Source organism: Amblyomma maculatum, chromosome 11 (genome assembly GCF_055883805.1).
Source record: "Amblyomma maculatum isolate TAMU_Amacu chromosome 11, ASM5588380v1, whole genome shotgun sequence".
Taxonomy (NCBI): Eukaryota; Metazoa; Arthropoda; class Arachnida; order Ixodida; family Ixodidae; genus Amblyomma; species Amblyomma maculatum.
The window spans coordinates 109402136-109420817 of NC_139354.1; the positions used below are offsets into that span (position 1 = coordinate 109402136).

Consider the following 18682-nt stretch of genomic DNA (forward strand, 5'->3'; position numbering starts at 1 on the left):
TCCGGTTGCGGAAACGCCGACCCGCTCCGCAAGTATGCGGGCGCACCGAGACGACCGGTCCGGAGGGGGATACAATAGCGCTCGCATCCTTCAACCGCAGATAGCAACCGTACAGCGGCGGATCAAGGTGCGTGCATCCCGTTCTCACTCGCTTCCAGGCTCGCTTCACTCGCTAGCGGCGTCAGCGAGTCGCTGCTATCTGTACGTTGCGCAACGTTTCTATGGACCCACGCGCTATCTCCCGCAACCTCCCGATAACTCAATTGCTCTCTTCATTTCTCGGACCACAAAGCTTCTTTCATGACAGCAAAGAACTGTTAGTGGAGTGTTTCTTGAAGGAATACGTATGAAAAATTTAAAAAAAAAAGAAGTATGTAATTGTGCTTATGTGCCTTGCTCGAAATCCTTGCCTCTTTTTTTTCTAAATTACCAGAACAACTACGACGTTACCCTCATTTAAATTTTAGTATTTATGCTGACGACATTACACTATGAATCAGCCGGGGTAGCGATGCCGTAATTGAACACACGCTACAGGAGGCGGTGGACACGATCGTGCGGTTTGTAGCAGAACGTGGACTTACATGCTCGCCGGAAAAATCAGAATTCTTAATTTGCAATCCACGGTGCCTGCGGAAAGAGCGTAAAGTGGATATACGGAAGTATCGCAGACCCGTATATTAGGTCTCCTTCTCCAAGATAACGGCTACAACGGAGAAACTATTAAAAAGCTTGAGCGGCATGTATCTCAAACAGTTAGCCTCATCCGCCGAGTTTCGAGTAAAGGCAGAGGACTAAAGGAAAAAAATCTTCTGCGCGTAATCCAGGCATTTATCATTAGTCGAATCAGCTATTCTACGCCATACATACCCCTTAAGGCAGCAGAACGACAGAAATTAGAGAGCCTCATCCGCACAAGTATTAAAAGAGCCCTTGGACTCCCACGCTGTACTTCCACCGCTAGCCTCCTGCAACTGGGCATCCATAACACATGGGATGAAATCGCGGAAGCGGTACGCACTTCACAGGTAGAACGGCTCCGCCTAACCGCCGCAGGCAGATCCATTCAAGAAAAACTGGGCATCGACACTTGGGGAGGCGCTCAGACAAAATCTGAAATAGACATGGCTGTACGGGACAGGCTATGGATACCTCCGCTGCCAAAAAACATGCATCCCGAACACCATACGGAGCGTCGGGAAAAAAGAGCTCAAATGCTCAGTAGGAAATTTAGCCGCTTGCCGCCGGAGGAAGTAGCCTTTGTAGATGCTGCCGGAGGGGCAAGCTCCTTTATGGTTGCAGCGGTATCGAATGGGTCGGGTAGACCGATCACCGCGGTCACCCAGAAAAATAGATCTCCTGAGGCAGCTGAGGAAGTGGCTGTAGCTCTAGCCTGCGCCCAGACAAAGGCGCGTTTCGTGATCTGCGACAGCAAAACTGCCATACGAAATTACAGTCGTGGGTTCATTGCTCCCCAGGCAATTCGAATATTACAGCAATCACCAATCTCGAGAACTATACAGCTGATTTGGACTCCATCGCACACTGGCGTTCCCGGCAACGAATCCGTCCATGCCATGGCTCGAGGGCTCTACCACCGAGCCGGCGGCAGAGAGGGCGGACTTGGAGCGGGGACCATAGAGTGTGCCAAATCTTACACAGAAATTCTGCAGCATTATAGACTCAGTAGACGGGTGGCTGCTGCGCCAGCCCCTACCCTAAATTTCAGGCAGGCCGTCGCCTGGCGTCGCCTTCAGACTGGGACGTTTCCGCACCCGCTCCTGGTGAGCCATATGCTCCCAGGAGAAAGATCTGAATTGTGTGCAAACTGTGACTCGAGAGGGACCCTCGAATACATCCTCTGGGACTGCCCCTTTTCTCCCGGGAGGGGTCTAAATCTGACGCCGCAACTCTGGGAGACCATGCTGCGCTGCTCGGACCCTGAGCTCCAGCTAGCCGCCATCCAGCTGGCCGGGGACGCCGCCGGCCAACAACGTCTGCTGGCCTGCGTCTGAGGCGGGGCACCCGCCATCCATCCCAAGCGACGGAGGGCCGGAGCCTCTTCATCCGCTGGAATCAATGTTCTGCTCTCTCTCTCTCTATTGGTTCACGGGAAAGGAAAGGCGCAGTATTTGTCACATTTGCTCTGTGGACACCGCAACCGCGCCGTAAGGGAAGGGAGGAAGGTGGGAGTGAAAGTGGAAAGACAGAAAGGTGAGCCGTAGTGGAGGGCTACGGAGTAATTTCGACCCCCTGGGGATCTTTAACGTGCCCTGTCATCGCACAGCACACGGACGCCTCTTCGTTTTGCCTCAATTTATCGAAAAGATGAAACAGCTGATGAGCTGCGCTCAAATTTCGCATTAGGAAGTAACATAATCGTGGGCATTTTTTTGGTTTTCGCTCAAACCGGACTAGGACAAAAACATCACTCGCAAAAACGTCAAAATAGAAACTGGATACCCCAAGGTTTTCTGCGATTGGCTGCCCCGCGAGCTGCTTCTGGGCAACAGGCGAAATATTTTAAAATCAAAGAACCGGAGCAACGCGACGAGCGGCAATCATCTGGCGGCCCTCAGTCCACCGCAAATTGTGTGCTGCACTCTAAAGAACTCAATACACATTCATTTACTAACGCAAGAAGAAAATGACCCTTAAAACAAAGAAATAAAAGGAATAAAGAAACCGGGAAAGTGACTCGTTAGTTTATCATTCATTGCTTCGAAGGGTGCCTGACTTTGACACAGAACAAGAGAGAAAAATTATAGCTCGATACTCGGATGGAATATGTTCTAGGGAAAAACGGATCATATAAGCGACATATTGGATCTTACGTAGTGGTGGTTTCTTTAAAGGTTTCTGTAACTTAAAAGAAAATAGACTTGCGCACAAAGAAGTCACTCTACAAGCCCCTTACTTTCCAACCGAGCGTTTCGGATAAAGGCCTAGGGCCTGTAGATACGTACTAAGCACGAAGCCTCAATCTTGACTGCTCAACCTGATCCAAGGACCGCTTTTTGATGACAAACATCAATAAAGAACTGAGGGCGGTCACCTTAGGTGATCCGCCACGAAAATGAAGAAGCCAATCAACTTATTGAAAAACATGCCAAATCCCAAGTGGGTTGGGAATAATCTTAGACCCAGGTCCCTAATTACATCAAATAAAAATACAAAATTCTCGACACACACTCTCTCCACTGCCGGTCCCCAAACCCTCTCACAAGGCGCCTGTCTTCCCCCCCCCCCCCCCCCCTCCCTGGCGTGTTTGCGACGCAACCTTGCAGCTGGCGCCTTTCTGGAAGAAACGCCGCCTGGGGTCTGGGGACTAGGTCACTCAGCCGCCCCGTTCCATAAGAAGGGGAGGGGCGGCACAGTCCCGAAGAAGTGTACCGTCACCGTTGCTCGCACCCGATGAGTCGCTGCGGGGGGTCAAGGGGGGCCGCGCCTATTGTCGCCTTCAGCCGGACATTTAGTGAGCGCTTGTGGCAGTGCAAACGGCTTCATTAGCGGGGTCTCCCTGCAACGATGTTTGGAGACACAGCGGGAGACCGCTGGGCGAGCCGGCTGTAAAGTGTTTCGCAGAAACGTGCTGCTGTTGTTCCTGGCCGATAAGGGTGTGTCTGCCGTCGCTTCCTCGCGACGCTTGGGGGGCGAAGGGACGAAACAAACTGTCTCCTGCGCGCCCCGCGGAGCACGGCTAGCGGCCGAGTAAAGGAAAGAAAAGGAAAAAAATGGGCGGGGGTTCGACCGCCAGCTCGACTCCACGCGCAAGTCGCTTTTCACAGCGGCCTTACACTTGCCAAGCATAAAGACCAGTTAAAAACCAATTTTATAGAGGCATTTGATATTCAGGATGGCGGGTCCATCAGCGATCCTTCAAGTTCTCAACGATAAATAAATCTCCCATTTTTCCCATAAAGACATCTGTGCATTCTGTATGTCAACCGTATGCCCTGTTTTCCTGCCGTTAAAATGCAACTCGGCACGGTTTCAAGAACATTGTGACCACTCCTGCTTTGACTGCCAAGAGGCAGTTGGCAGTATTTAATAAATAAATAAATGAATAAATAAAGTATACTGTCGTTCTCACATGCAGCACGACAAGGGTGTGTGTGCCTTGTCACCAACATGTGTAACTAGTATTGGATTTCTTGTTTTACTTTTGGTGTTTCTGGAAGGGAAAACACTTAAGGACGGTTTTTTTTTTTCGAATACAATTCAATTGCGCAGAACTTGTGTCATTTTTCGTGCGTCCCGTTTTCCCGCGCTGTTTTTTCCATATGAATAAATGCCAACCCGCCAAAATAGCTGCCATATATTTATCAAACGTTCTGTTAGGAATTTTCAATAGTACCGCATTTCGTCACTTTACAGTCGCCTGTTTAGCACCAAAACACACGTTTATTTCTTTCCTTATGCCTCAAAGTTCACAGAAAAGATGCACAGGTTCAAAAATGCACGTTTAAGTAAAACAGCGAAAAAAAAAACTTTAGCACGCTTTCACCTTCGCATCGGCACCCTTGCGAAAAGAATGAAGAAAAAAAGCATTTTTGTTTTCATTGCTATCAAAGTTGAATAGCGTTTTTCGAATGGTTAAGGAGGCTCTATCAGGAGGGCGTAATATCTAGAAATCAATATTTTACCAAAATGACGACATTTACTATTTCGTTCGTCATCACCACAAAATATGAATAGAGCACCTTTGGGCTCGCAAAATGAAAATGTAATATATTTCAGAGAGCTAAAAAACTGACCTATCCCGTGTTCGGAAAATATAAGAAAACTTTTTAAACTAATGTTTTACTTGAACTCAAATGAGCAGCGCCCATAGACGAAAAGGGTGTGCCTTTACAGTTCCTAAATCTTTAATGAGGCTATTTGAACTCTATAAGGAAGCACTGCGGCGTGTAATAAAGGTTCGTTGGGGAAGTTCTTACTTGCACACGTACTGTTCCCCTGTGTGCAATGAAGATGCGACAATCGTTCCCAAATGTTCCTCTCATTTCTCTTCTCAGACCAGGATTCCAGTGTATCTGCACCATGCTTTAATCGGCACTTCGATTCAAGACCTGAGTCACTACGTCCAGGTGAGTATAGGAAATGCGGCAGCATAATCTCGATTGCATTCAGCGCGTTCGGTGCTTGGAATGTATTGCTCCACTTGCTAAGCAGGAAGTGGAGTAAGTGAGCAACACCGCCGATACTTTCGTGTATGCCCTGCTCACTGTTCCCGACGCTCGTTTCCGCCTCTTCCTCCGGTGACTGTGGAAGCCCCATGTTCGAGCGCCCACAGAATTATCAGCTAGCAGCCAACCCTGTGACACCTGATGTCCTATTTGCGTCGCCGGCTCCCACACAATTCGCACTTCTGCTCACTACAACCCCATGTTTCGCATGGCCTCACTAACGCCGTTCTGCGCGACCATGCCGTAATTTCTTATCGCATTAAATCCTATCGCCTACCCTGTCCACGCAGTGGATCAACCACGAAACATTACCGAGGTTACATTTCCTACTTCGTCGCTCTGACTGTTTTCAAATGACGAGGAAAACCTCGCCTGCTAGGAAGCAGCCAGGCTGATCTTGATGTGCTTAACCCCCTGCCCTACAACTATGCACGGACGTTTCGATATGAACATGAGCTACCTGTTCCTCCTTTTGACGTTTTGTTTTTTGTGCGCGCCTTTCTGTGTACTCTACATATTTGAGCTCATCTCCCCCCCCCCCCCCCTATCTAGCGCAAACTCAGATTCTTAAAACCACTGATAACTTCAGATACCCAAAACCACTCAGGTAACATTTAGCAGAAAGCCAAACATGTTGTCTGGTTAATGGGGTTTAACACCCCTAAGCGACTTAGACTATGAGAGACGCCACAGTGGAGGGCTCTGGAAATTTCGAAAGTCTGGAGTTCTTTAATGTGCGCTGATATCGCCCAGACTAGAAACAAGGCGCTTGTGACTTAATATTCGCCTCCATCGAAAAGCGGCCGTGCAGCTGGGATTGGATCCGACCGCATTCTTCGGTACAGCAAACGACAACCAAACCAAACGTATGCGAAGAGAAGGTAAACCAAAAGCAAATAAACAAGGCTGAAAACTGTAAGGATTGGAGTTTAATGTCCCTAAAAACATGACGCCAAGCATGACGACAAAAATTGGTGGTGGCTTAGCTTAGTTAAGCCTGGATATCAGAAGCAAAAAGGTTCGGCTATGCCACGACGTAGCTTGTTGTTCCTTGGCGTAGTTGCCTCACTACACACACTTTCAAATGGATTGTCTGGGAAGTGAGGCGTGAGGCTGAAACTCGGGAGTAGCATAGCCAAGCTCACTTACCCGAATCTCGAGGTCCACTTTTCGTAAACGGTTAACCTCATCGTCACATCCAGTGTTCTTCTCAGCAGTGAAACGCGACCGTCTTGCTGCGTCACTCATACGTCTCTTTTCCAAACACTCGGCACGCTGTTCTTCACTTTCATCGCCCGCCACCTCCTCTTGTTTTCATTCCGCCATGCAGCAGTGGCTTCGGCCTGAGCAGCAGCACCCGACGCCTCGTCTCCTGTCATTCTTCTTCTTCTCTTTCCCGGCATACGGTGTCATGGTGCCACGCCGATATCTTGAAAACCTAGCGCAGTGCATCATTCTTCTTCTTCTCCTCCTGCGACGTCACGTGGTTTGCGCATGCGCAGCTGTGCCTTTTTCTAACGACGGAGCACACGCGAGCCTAGTGACGCTTTTCGCTTCAAAACGTGATGGGCCAGAAAGAAGCCAACAATTAACAGAGGGAAACAGGAAACACAGCAATGGGGGGTGAAGAAGCTAAAACTTTTGTGTGAAAAACAGGCCATGTAAATAGCGTTGTTAAAATCTAAAATTTCCAGTCAGAAAGGCTACAGCACTTTTGCCACAGAAATTGAAGGCGTACCCACGCACTGATGCTTAAACCAACGCACGCTCGCAGTCTCTATTACCTCGAGTGTAAACGTATCACTTCATCACATTATTTTTTTTTCCAGGTCTGGCGAGCATCCTGATTTCACAGCATCACAATCGCAGTAGTGAATGTCGATTGAAAGTAAAGAAATGCCGTTCAGAAAAAAGTATTACTAATTGTTATGTACACTTCAGCTAATCGCCACTCATTACATTTACAGGTTCACAGGAACAAGAACTTGCAGATGTATAATTACGGAATCTTGGAAAATATGAAGCAGTACGGACAGGTGAGCGGGCTTCTCTGATAAAGGCTGGTGTTGCCGCATTCATTTAGTGCGTGTTTCATATACCGGGTGTTTTAGTGAATCCTTCCAAAAATCCTTTAAACAATGGGTTCAAAATAGCAAAATCTACGTGGAGGAAAAACGTATCAGGCGTGGAGGACGCAGTTTACGAAAATCTATAGTCTACAAACATTACAAATGCCATTAATTACCTTAAAGTCACTAACTACATTTTCATTGTCGCAGTTGCGTTGTCAGTGCAGAGGGAAGTTTGATGCCTTGTGCAGACGATGCGATGAGTGTTTGAAACAAGAAAACCCATTTTATATTATTCTGCAGAGCAAGGAAATCAGAGCCATTACAGCGCGAAATCGGAAACAGAACAAGAGACGCGCAGTGCGCTCAGCAAAAAGACCTACGCGACGTGTGCTGATTGTACGTTGCCGTGATTACGGCACTGAATTAGAACTTCCTACTGTATAATGCCATGTCATGCATTTCGTAATGCTCTGTTGCACTAAAAAATTAGAGCCACATCGTTTTCAGTCACTTTCCTTCCGAGGCAAAATGATGTATACTTGTCTTGGCGCAATGCCTCTTACAGTTCTAACTCGGCATCGCAGCATCGCAACATGTAATGACCGGAAACCGTGAATTCACCGTTTCCTTTTCGTCTTGTGGGCTCAGGTTCAGTTTCTTGGAAGAAAAAAATACCCGAATTCCTCCCTTTTCAAGGTTGTACGTTTATCGTCGTTTGAAAAACTGTAATGTCATCGTCTTGTCCACGGCTTTGAAGGGCTCGTTGGCACTGACCACTAAGGCCGTTATTTAAAATGTTATTTGCTTCTTACTTTATTTCAGCAAGTTACCTGTGCAATTAGAAAAATATTGTGTTAAATGGTTTCCACCATGGGTGACAGTTTGTTCCTGCAATTTGTTTCTATTTAGAACTCAAATTTTTGATGAACTTTTTGAAAGTGTTCAATAAACATCCTGTATATAACATGTAAATTAAGCTCGCATGAACATGTGCCAAACTTTGGGTGACAATCATTGTTGCTGTAACACAGTAAGGTCCGCAGAACGTGTTATAATATAAGAAGAAAAATATTATATCTGAACCCGAATTGGCTTTATTCTAGTAAGCATACAGTATTTTTGTAGGTTTAAGGAACATGCCAGTGCATGTTTTAATACTGGTTGTACCTGTAAACTGACGCAAAAGCATTCTGAGTCCTGCTACGATTCGCCATCGACGTGTGCGACAACCTACGCGGCCACAGCGCAGCATCAGGCAAAGCAGCTAGCACTTCGGCCATTTCAGCACCCTGAAATCGGCCGCCCATGCTTCCTCCCGCGAACGTGTCCCAGCGTGTCGGTCACACGCGCCGAATGTGTGTGTGTGTGCGTAGGTAGGTAGGTAGGTAGGGGTCTTTGGGTTATTCTCAGGGGGGGGGGGGATACCGGACACGGGTTATGCCGGCCTTAATTCGCGGCGGCACTCTTGGTGTCCGGGGGGAAGGGGAGATGGGATGTTGGGAGGGGAGGGGGGGGGTCATCATCGTGGAGTCGCTCTCGTCGTCGTCCTCGTCATCGGCTCCGTCGCCAACGCTGTGGCCAGCAGGTCAGCAGGCCCGGTGGTAGGCTACAGTCGTGCAGCCAGGCCGGACTCCTCCAGGAAAGCCAGCAGGAGCCGGTGGGCTGCCAGGGGGCTCCTGGCCGGGAAGAGCAGATGGTCCTGGGTGGCAGCAGGAAGTCCAAGGGCCCGGTAACCTGCCTCCATCTTGCGACGGTGGTGGGCGTGTGCTGGGCACACACAGAGGAGGTGTCCCAGCGTTCCTGCATCACCGCAGGAGGGGCATGCTGGGGAGGGGGCCCGGCCACGGAAATACAGCTCCGTGGGTGTCCAGGAACCTCCGGTGCGGAGGCGTAGGAGGAGAGCTCGCTCCCTGCGGGCGAGCTTGTCAGACAGGCGGTGAAATGTCCTCCCCTCGGCGATGCGCCGATCAGGGTGCAGGGCCCTCACCGCCTTCTTGAGGGGAAGCCTGGAAGAGTCAAAGGCAGATACATGGTGAGTCATACTTACCTGGTCGGAGTGTGCCGCTTTCGCAAGTGCGTCGGCCTCGTCGTTGCCCTGGATGCCCGCATGGCCCGGGATCCAGTGCAGTGAGAGGACGAAGCCGGCATCCTCCAGGGCCTGGAGGCGCACTCGTAGGTGGCAAGCCGATAGCTGAAAGCAGGACGGCTTGCGCAGGAGCTGCAGTGCCGGCCTCGAGTCCCACAGGATGGTGTAGAAACCTGGGGGCTGACCAGTCTCCAGGTAGTCCGCTGCCAAGTGGAGGCCCGCCAGCTCGGCTGCAGTAGAGCTACCTGGAAAGGAGAGCCTGCAAGAGCTGGACACTCCCACCTGTGGGGCCGTCATAGCCGCTGCAGCCTGGCCCGTGGAAGGCAGGACCGAGCCGTCGGTGAAGAGGAGGGTGCTCCCTTTGCACTCTTCAATCAGGGCTGCGGCGGCCTGGCTGAGGGCAGCAACTGGGGAGCGGCGCTTGCTGACCCCCTCCAGGTCAAGGGTGACTTGTAAAGGAGGACGTGTTGGTGGAGGAGGGAGGATGGAATACCTTGGGGCGTTTCCGATGAAGTCCTTGTATACAGTCGTCAGTTGTCCCATCCGTGAATGGGGGGCGCTGCGCAGCCGTGCCAGGAGGGAAGCTCCGTCAGGGGCGTGGTGAAGGCGGTCCACGTGAGTGAGGCCTCTCTGGAGGAGCTGCAGGGTCAGGGGGTAGACACCGGCTTCCGCCAGTGTTGCCGCAATCCTAGAGCACTGCGTTGCTCCCAGCAGGCGTCGGATCCATTTCCTGCGTGATCCGTCCAGGATGTTCACTCTGGTGGGCCTGAGGGAAACAAAAGGGAGGGCATAAAGTATGGAAGGGGTGGCGGCCGCCTAAAACAGCCGGATTGCCCATGATGTTGAGCAGCCGTTGCCCCCTGCAAGAAGACGTTGGGCTGCTCGGCCAACCCGGTTCAGATGACCCAGGTAGGCCTTGTCTGCAGGGATCCATGTGAGGCGGTGATCGATCACCAGCCCCAGGTACTTGCCCTGGCGTCTCCAGGGCAGGCTAGTGCCGTCGATCATCAGGGTGGTTGCATGGGCTGACGCTCGTGCTCCCGAAAGGTGCACCATGAGGGCCTCCGACTTTGCGGCAGAGAGCTTGAGCCCCCTGTCGAGGAGGAACTGCTGCACGGAGTCGAGGGCTTGTTGCAGGGCTTTCATAGCAGAGATCATCCTCCTCCTTGTGCGTGGGTGTGCAAACGCTGGCCAAGCCCGGCGCTCAAGGGAAAGAGCATCGCCCTCGCCCGTCAGCAGGAGGTGGAGGAGACTCCTGTCGCGACACCGCAACTGACTCATCACAGCTTGTTCGGACATGAATTATCTCCCTTTCCCTCTGAACTGACGATCGTATGAAAAGCAGCGGCAGATTCTGCTTCGAGGGACTTCGTAGAGAGTCTACTTGAGAGACGTAGAGGCGACGCCAGACACCAGCTTTGTGAGGGTGTCAGTTTTCTCTCCGGGCCAGCTTCTCTGCCCGTTCCTACGTGATGTTGAATTATACGTTGGTTTTGTTATTCGACGCCTCGACTTTGCCGGGACCGTTGATGCCGTCCGCCGAACCAAGGAGCCGCCAGGCCAACGATACCTATGGGGCCGCGACCAACATGTAACAACTGGTGGCAGCGGTGCGATACCCAGGCGCAAGCCAAATATAACAGTCCTAAACCTCCGAGAACGGCGCAACTTCTGAGGAATAGTGTATGGCCCCTGGCACACTCTTCATGCTGGCGTAGACTAACGAGCCCGCGAGGGCGCAGCTCCTCTGTTTTGCTACACCGTGCGGTTTCACGCGTAAAACGGCAGTTTGGCTAGGACAGATATTAATACTCACAGGCCTACCACTACGACCGACAGTACAAACAGCTAAATCATATAATTTTCTAGATGTCACTGTTTTATATGTCACCGAGAAGTCGCATGAAAGACTACTGAAAAAGGGTTGAGGGGGAGCCTTAGTTTTCAAGTCGAGCGAACGTTTCAACAAGAGGACTGGTCTTAGTCTGGTCCGTAGAAGTACCAGTACTGGATGTATCGTAGAAGAAATTGTAGAAGTACATATTGGCACATATATAGGGCAGGGGGGCGGCTGTATTTACTTTGCACTTTCTGTCTTCATTGCTAGGTTGTTCTCGGATTCGCAAATTCGGCACCAGATACCAAAACCACTGGGTGAACAGTGAAATTCTGCAATTAAGGGCACACCATGTTTATGCCGCCATCACCAGATCATCTTGCTCATATACACAAGGACATTGCTCCCTCTTTCACAATCACAATCGTCACTCGAAAAACCGCACGATGTTGAGTCCACATAAATAAGATAGCGTAGCATTTTCGCGCGCCAGTTACTGGGTGGGCGCATTCCACAGCATGAAACTGCTCTCCGTCTTATTTCATGCCCAAAGGGAGGTCATCAAGCCGAGGCCGGCTGCCAAATGCTCTGTCGCGAGCGGCAGAAAGTAGATGAGCGGACGAGATTAAGACGTTTGCAGGTGTCAAGGGGATGGCTAGCATAGGACCGAGTTAGTAGGACTAATATAGGAGAGGAATCCGTCCTACAGTAGGTATAATCCTTCTGATGAAGATGATGGTGGTGGTAATCCTATATTTATTAACCTATATGCATTAAAATCAGTAAAAACTAGAATGTTAATGATTTCTTTGCGTATATTACTCTTCCTCACCAGGTGAAACCTCCTGTTTACCCTCTGGAACGCATCGCTCTTCCTGTGGCGCTCTTTTCGTCCGAAGGTGACACTGTCGCCGACAAAGCCGACGTGTCCCACCTCGTAGAACGCTTGGGCCCTAGGCTTCTCTTCAACCACATTGTCCCACCGACAAACTTCCGTCATGCTGACTTCATACTCGGTTACCACGCCACAGGTTTCCTCCACAAGCTGATGATTGACACCCTCGACAGCCGCTATGGCAAATAGGTGACGCTGGGAGAGACGTTTGTTGCTCTCGGTGTCCCGTTGTTAGTTTTTATTATTACTGTTATTAAGCAAGAAATGAATAATACATGTCTCCAGTTCTGCTTACCATCACATGAGCATGGGCTTCTCCATCACTCAATGACAAAATGCGTTGGCTGGTGACGGCGCATACGGTAGACGAATTACAACGGGGACTTGGTCTCGAGACCAAGGTTTTACTCGGGATGCGAATTCTGTCAGTCCAGCTTCACCTTTGAGCATTCTAAGAGTCTGCCTCTTGCTAGAAGTGTTAATTGCCCCGTAGCGTGGATGGGTGCACAAAAAATTATAATATATAACAATGGCCGTGGTTCGCAGTCAGGGACGCTAGCTTAGCACTTTAGAGCTAGGGTGGTGAGTGGCGTTAGAGCTGGGGGAAGCCCCAGCAGCTGCTAAATACGTGCGGAATCCAGAGAACGAAACTTTTTTATAAATGTCGGGTTACGAGTTGATCCAGCTCTCCTCGGAATGTAAACTAATGTAAAGTTCATTGATGTTGGTGCAGCTTTAGAAGTTTCGTCATTACTATTGGAGTGATGAAATTGACACCAAATAACGCATATTTAGAAAGGTGTATACACTGACGGGCTTTGTTTCTGGCATAATGTAGAATCCATCCTTCAGGAAATCTGTAAGTAGCGCATCTAGGTTAGCGTCACAGCAAGTTGGAGAATGAGGAGAAATATTTGAGTGTGTAAACGTTGTATTTACAGCTTGTGGCTCTTTCATACTGCTATAGACCATTCTCTTTGGTGTTGCTACATTGGAGACTTTGTTGACTGCGCAACCCAATTGCATATATTTAAACTTATTTGGATAGGAGCTTTTTGTGTGTATAATAAATATTGATTTAACAAGGCTATCATCTGAAATCCCGAGGCGCCGCTGTCCCGACGCGGCGCACCTGTGAACGCACTAAATCTGCACCTCACGAGAAATAAGCGAAAATTTAAATAAACAATATGAAGGGAAATCAAGGTGCTTACAACGCAAATTAACTAGGTACTGTGTTGGATTATTATGCTATCTGGTGCATAACTTCTGTAAATATTTTGTTCAAAGAAAATTGTTTACCATAAAAATGTTTACTCTATAGAGGGTTTACAAAAGTACGTCTGGCAACCATGAGCGGCACCCTGATCCCGTGCTGGCCGCCATATTTTGTTCGCTCCATCCGTTCGCTTCGTGTCCGTCCGTCAGCGCTCGCCGTTCTGTTCGCGCTTTTCACGTTTTAACCTAGTGTGCTGTGCTTGGACCTCTGTTCGGTCCCTGGCGGTTTCTGTTAGAGACGCCTAGAAGCGTATTTTGACAGCCGAGACGTGACGGGGCCCACCGGCTGCGCTGCCGAGCGCAGTTACAAATTGCTGTACGAGTCGTGCATGCCCCCCCCCCCCCCCTCGGCAATCCGCAGCGTCATCCCTATCCAGGTACAGTATCCTGAGTTCTGTAATGTGGATTTTTTTTGTCTGTGCGCTTTTGCTGTTTACTTAAATGCCTATGAGAGATCATCGCGAGTTTGTTCGCTTGGTTTGCGCAATCACCGTCGCTCATCCCACTGGAAGATACTTGGTTGGTGAAATGAGCGAGGATTCATTTTATTTTATGATAAAAGGATCATGCGTAATTTGACGTAAGTTGGACTGGCGCTTAGCACTTTCCTTCCCATGCCGTCGACGCAGTAGTTGGCATTTGTCTCGGAGATAATCGGGGGCTGCGTAAAAAAAAATGCCATGGTAATTTGTGCTTCCAGTGATTGAATATTGATTGGTGTGCGATAGGCGATGACGAGTTAATAAAATCTTTGTAATTAATTGATCAATTGATGAAATAAAGAAACAAAAAAAGGAAAAATTGGAAAGTAAGGGTTTAAAGGTGTCAGAATGAAAAACCAGTGCTTGGTGATGCTAAGGAAGAAAATTTAGAATGTGTAATTGATTAATTGAAATAATTGAAGAATCTGTTCAAAAGTGTCAAATTGCTCAGAATGGAAAGCCGATTGTTGCTGACGCATGCGTATTGGTGTATAAAAATATAAAACGTCAAATAAAATAAAAATAAATAAAGAAATGATAGAAATATAACATAACATAGCAATATAACATACATAACAACATATACTACACTTGTGTGTAGTATGTTACTTTTGATGAATTCATATTTCACTGCATTGTATTCTTTTCGCCCCTCCTGCTAGGGCCCAGTTAGGGCCTGCAGTATTTGGTAAATAAAAGAGCTAAAATATAACACGCGAAGGAAAAAAACATCGTGTGTGTGTGTGTGTATGAGAGAGAGACACTATCGCGTTATACCTTTAACGGCGGAGCTTAAGTGACCCCCTAATTTTTCTATAACGATATGATATAATATAAATCTGATTTTATGAACACAGCCAGTTGCACAAAGCACAAACACTTCGCAGTAATGTGAGTTGACTTTTCAAATTTCTTTTCGTTTCAGCCGAGTTCTTCCTCCCCCGAGTTCCTCGAAGCTTCCAATGTCAGCGCTTTCATATGAGATTACGGCTTCAAATGTTTACTTTCTGACAGAGGGAATAAACAAGAAATCGACATATTTAAAAATTCCAGTGAATTTCAGGTACATACTTAACCAGCCAAAAGACGAGACACAGCAAAGAGGGGACAGGACAAGGCTGGACTATCAACTGAATGTTTATGATCGGAAGAAAACAACGAAGACTCCTTCCGAAAAGCTCGCGCACAACCCAACCGGTGGAATGCAAGACATTGGGAAGAAGATGAAGACGAAAATACAAAGCCAATTCAAAGTCAAGGCCTAACTAACGACTTTTCTAAAAGGTCAAATTCCTTACAATGAAGGCTAACCGACGCCTTAGCCACACACTTGTCCTCGGCTTTAGCAATGTAAAATGCCTGAACCAACTCCCTGCAGAGTTGATTACCATTGCTGTAAACTACACCCAAGTCAGGCGCACAAAGGGACGGGTCATGCTTCGACTTACACTCTCGTCTCGTCTCGTCTTTTGGCTGGTTAAGTATGAACCCATACCAACGTGCCCAGTCATCAATCTTGTTGAATTTCAGGTAGCTGTGAATTAGCGAACCATCGGGTAACTCGAAAAAACACAAAAGTGAAGCGCACGCTTCGTTATTTTATCGGCCGCGCTGGCAGGTATAAAACCTGAGCTGCGCGCTCTGCACGTGGACCGGTCGAAACGGGCTGCACGTGAGCATGTCACACTACGTGACCCACTAGTGGGATGTCATCTTTTCCTGCTTTTCTAGACGCCGCGGGTTTGGCAGCCGCTTGCTTTTGCAGCGCGAAACATGCACCTCGGGCGCACTAGACAACCGTATTGCTCTCTGCACCAAGTACTACCATTTCGTACGACTGTAAAAAGTAGTCTCGGTAATCATGCCCGTGTCTTAAATCAAATACACAATGGTAAATGTAACCTACGTACAAAATGTTTCAAAGAACGTATTTGCACAATAGCATTCGTTACACATGCATTGCTCCTTCTCCCGTGTCCTCCATCGCAGCATAAGTTTATCCTTCAAGTTCACAAGGCTCCATAGCGCTCAAAACAATTAACCTTGCTGTTTTAGGTGATAGCACGTTCTGTGAGCTAGCTCCCAGTCAGAGGGACGTGCAGTGATGCTTTACGTGATGCAAGTGACCCTTGTAAAGCCGATTAGGACTGCAAACGAACGGTCGCATACACGCGTATACCTTGATTCCGTGCGCGTCTAAGACGGTGCGCTGGCTGCAGAAGGGCACGAAACAACATGCTGGCATCATTCCGAATAGAGCTTGGAGCAAACAGCGACTGCTGTGATGTTAAAAAATGAAACAATCGCTTGGTAGCATTCCAATGCACCTTTCGGTGCATGCACGGGTTCTACGAAGGCGCACGTTGACAGCGTACTCGATGGGAGGCGCGAGCGGACTGAGCAAAACATGGCCGCCGCGCACAGTTTCTGTTTCTTTCACTAGATGGCGCTAACTTTTGTAAAGCCTCTATTGTTTTATAATATCTGATCCATTTTGCTTCGTTTTCATTCTTAAAGTTGTGACTTGACTTTCGCTACCCGAAACATCTTAGCAATACGTAATACGTCTGCAATGTATAGCGGGATATTTTCAATGTGTTTTATACAATCTCAGATCTAGAATGCGCTCAGGATGTATTTAAAATCGCTGTGTTAATTGCTGTTGTGAATATTCGAAATATATTTTTAAATAATGTGAAAAATACAATATTTGAAAGCACACTTCGAGCATAATTCGAGCAGATGAATAATTATTTAGTTAATTAGCTATATGAGGTTCTATGGCGCATAAGAAACTACGGTATCACGCGCCAAACACAGGGTTAAATGTCTGGATTACTATAGTTGGCGTAAAAATTTGGATTTCTTGAGAAACGTTAAAACTTATGAAAAACGAACAACTGGATGTCCCCCTAAACTCAGTTCTGAATGAAATGGGATGCGTTGACTGTAAAATAAGTAAATATTTTTTGTTTTGCTCTGGTCTTCGAGTTTTGTGCATGCGATTAAAATGTGATTTACAGTGAACTCATCACCACAGAATTCACGTATCTGTTGATCTTTCTTTGTTAGTAAAAATTGCAAGCTTAAAAATACGTAATCATTCTCAGCACATTAGAAATGAATTCCAAATGTATTTTTCTAAATAAAAAATGAATCCTCTGAAGTGCATTTCAAGTATTGCTCGATATTTAAAATCTATTTTAATATCTATCGAAAATGCTAGGCCTGAAAATACGCTTTGAGCGTATTTCGAAATCATAAAAATACATATGTGCTTTAGCCTGTTTGCAATGTATTCCAATTGCACTTTCTTAAGTACAAAATTATTTATTTGAAATACATGCATGAGATGCCCCATATGCCCCAATGCTAGACCTGAAAATATGCGCAAAATACAATAGGTTTTCAAGATGCTGACAATGTATTCAAATGTACTTTTGTAAATATGAAATTATTTAAAGTACAATTCGAATATTGCTCGGCACTAAAACTTATGTTTAAAATGCGAACTAATCATTCCAGCTCTCATCTCTATCGCACGTAGTATCAATCTTGACTAACATCTGCATGCTACATTAAATGCGTGATCGTAAGGCATTACTCTGAACGTTGCGCAAAGAATGGTCTCGAGGAACTAATCTGATGCTAAAATTGTCATACCTGGTGCCACATTGACAATCCGCCAGGGATGAAGTCTAATGCTGTACGATGCCTGTTGCTCTCGTTATGTGTCATTTAAGTTTCCACATCCACGCACACAGACTGATCATTTGTAGCTTAACTGGGCTAGCAAGGCTCAAGTATTTCGATTTGAAATGCATAGAATGCCAACGCGCGTAAACGTTCCAAAGTTCGATAGGAAGGGGCATGATTTTTTTTTTTCGCTGCGAAAAGTGCATCCTATTCCTCATGCATTTTGAGTGCATTAGAAGTATGCATTAAATCCATACTTTCGACGCGTTGTTTATAAGCCAACTCTTGCATGAAACAACAGGTGATGAGTACGTTAGTAAAACTTTGAAAGTACACTGTCGGTCTATTGGTGGAACATTTTGTATCCCTCACTAACAATTCGCAGTAGATTTTTAATATTGCTTCGTCAGTCAAAGAAATTATGGAAAACCAAATAAAGGTATATCGACACGCGAAGATATATATATATATATATATATATATATATATATATATATATATATATATATATATATATATATATATATATATATATATATATATACATATGTAAAAAGTAGACCATCCTTTTGTCACCTTGTATCTAGATATCAACCCCCGCCATTGTGCAACCCCCGCCATATATAATGTGTTCAACCCCCGCCATTGTGCAGGATGTAGAGGTAATCGGGAAAGTGCGATGCAGTGACCACAGGATGGTGAGGTCCCATCATCATCATCATCAGCCTGATTATACCCACTGCAGGGCGAAGGCCTCTCCCATATTTCTCCACTTAACCCGGTTCTGTGCTAGCTGCATCCACTTGACCCCTGCGAACTTCTTAATCTCATCCGCCCACCTAACTTTCTGCCGCCCCCTGCTACGCTTTCCTTCCCTTGGAATCCAGTTTGTTACCCTCAGCGACCATCGGTTATCCTCTCTTCGCCCTACATGTCCTGCCCATGTCCATTTCTTCTTCTTAATTTCCACTAGAATGTCGGTAACTTGAGTTATTTCTCTGACCCACTCTGCACGCTTTCTATCTCTTAATGTTACCCCTACCATTTTTCGTTCCATAGCCCTCTGGGTTGTCCTCAACTTAAGTAGAACTCTCTTGGTTAGCCTCCACGTTTCAGCCCCATAGGTGAGTACAGGCAAGATGCAACT

The 18682-nt window shown here is 47.3% G+C and overlaps 1 protein-coding gene across 1 annotated transcript in view; it reads left to right on the plus strand.

Annotated features, from left to right (window-relative positions):
• Positions 1-12268, plus strand: part of LOC146174648 (lipase lipl-1-like) — a 55167-nt gene extending 42899 nt beyond the window's left edge. Inside the window, exons 7-9 of the mRNA XM_084585423.1 lie at positions 5019-5090; positions 7157-7225; positions 12020-12268. Of these exons, the coding sequence (XP_084441549.1) occupies positions 5019-5090; positions 7157-7225; positions 12020-12268 (390 nt within the window). The remainder of the gene's footprint in view (positions 1-5018; positions 5091-7156; positions 7226-12019) is intronic.
• Positions 12269-18682: the final 6414 nt, after the last annotated feature.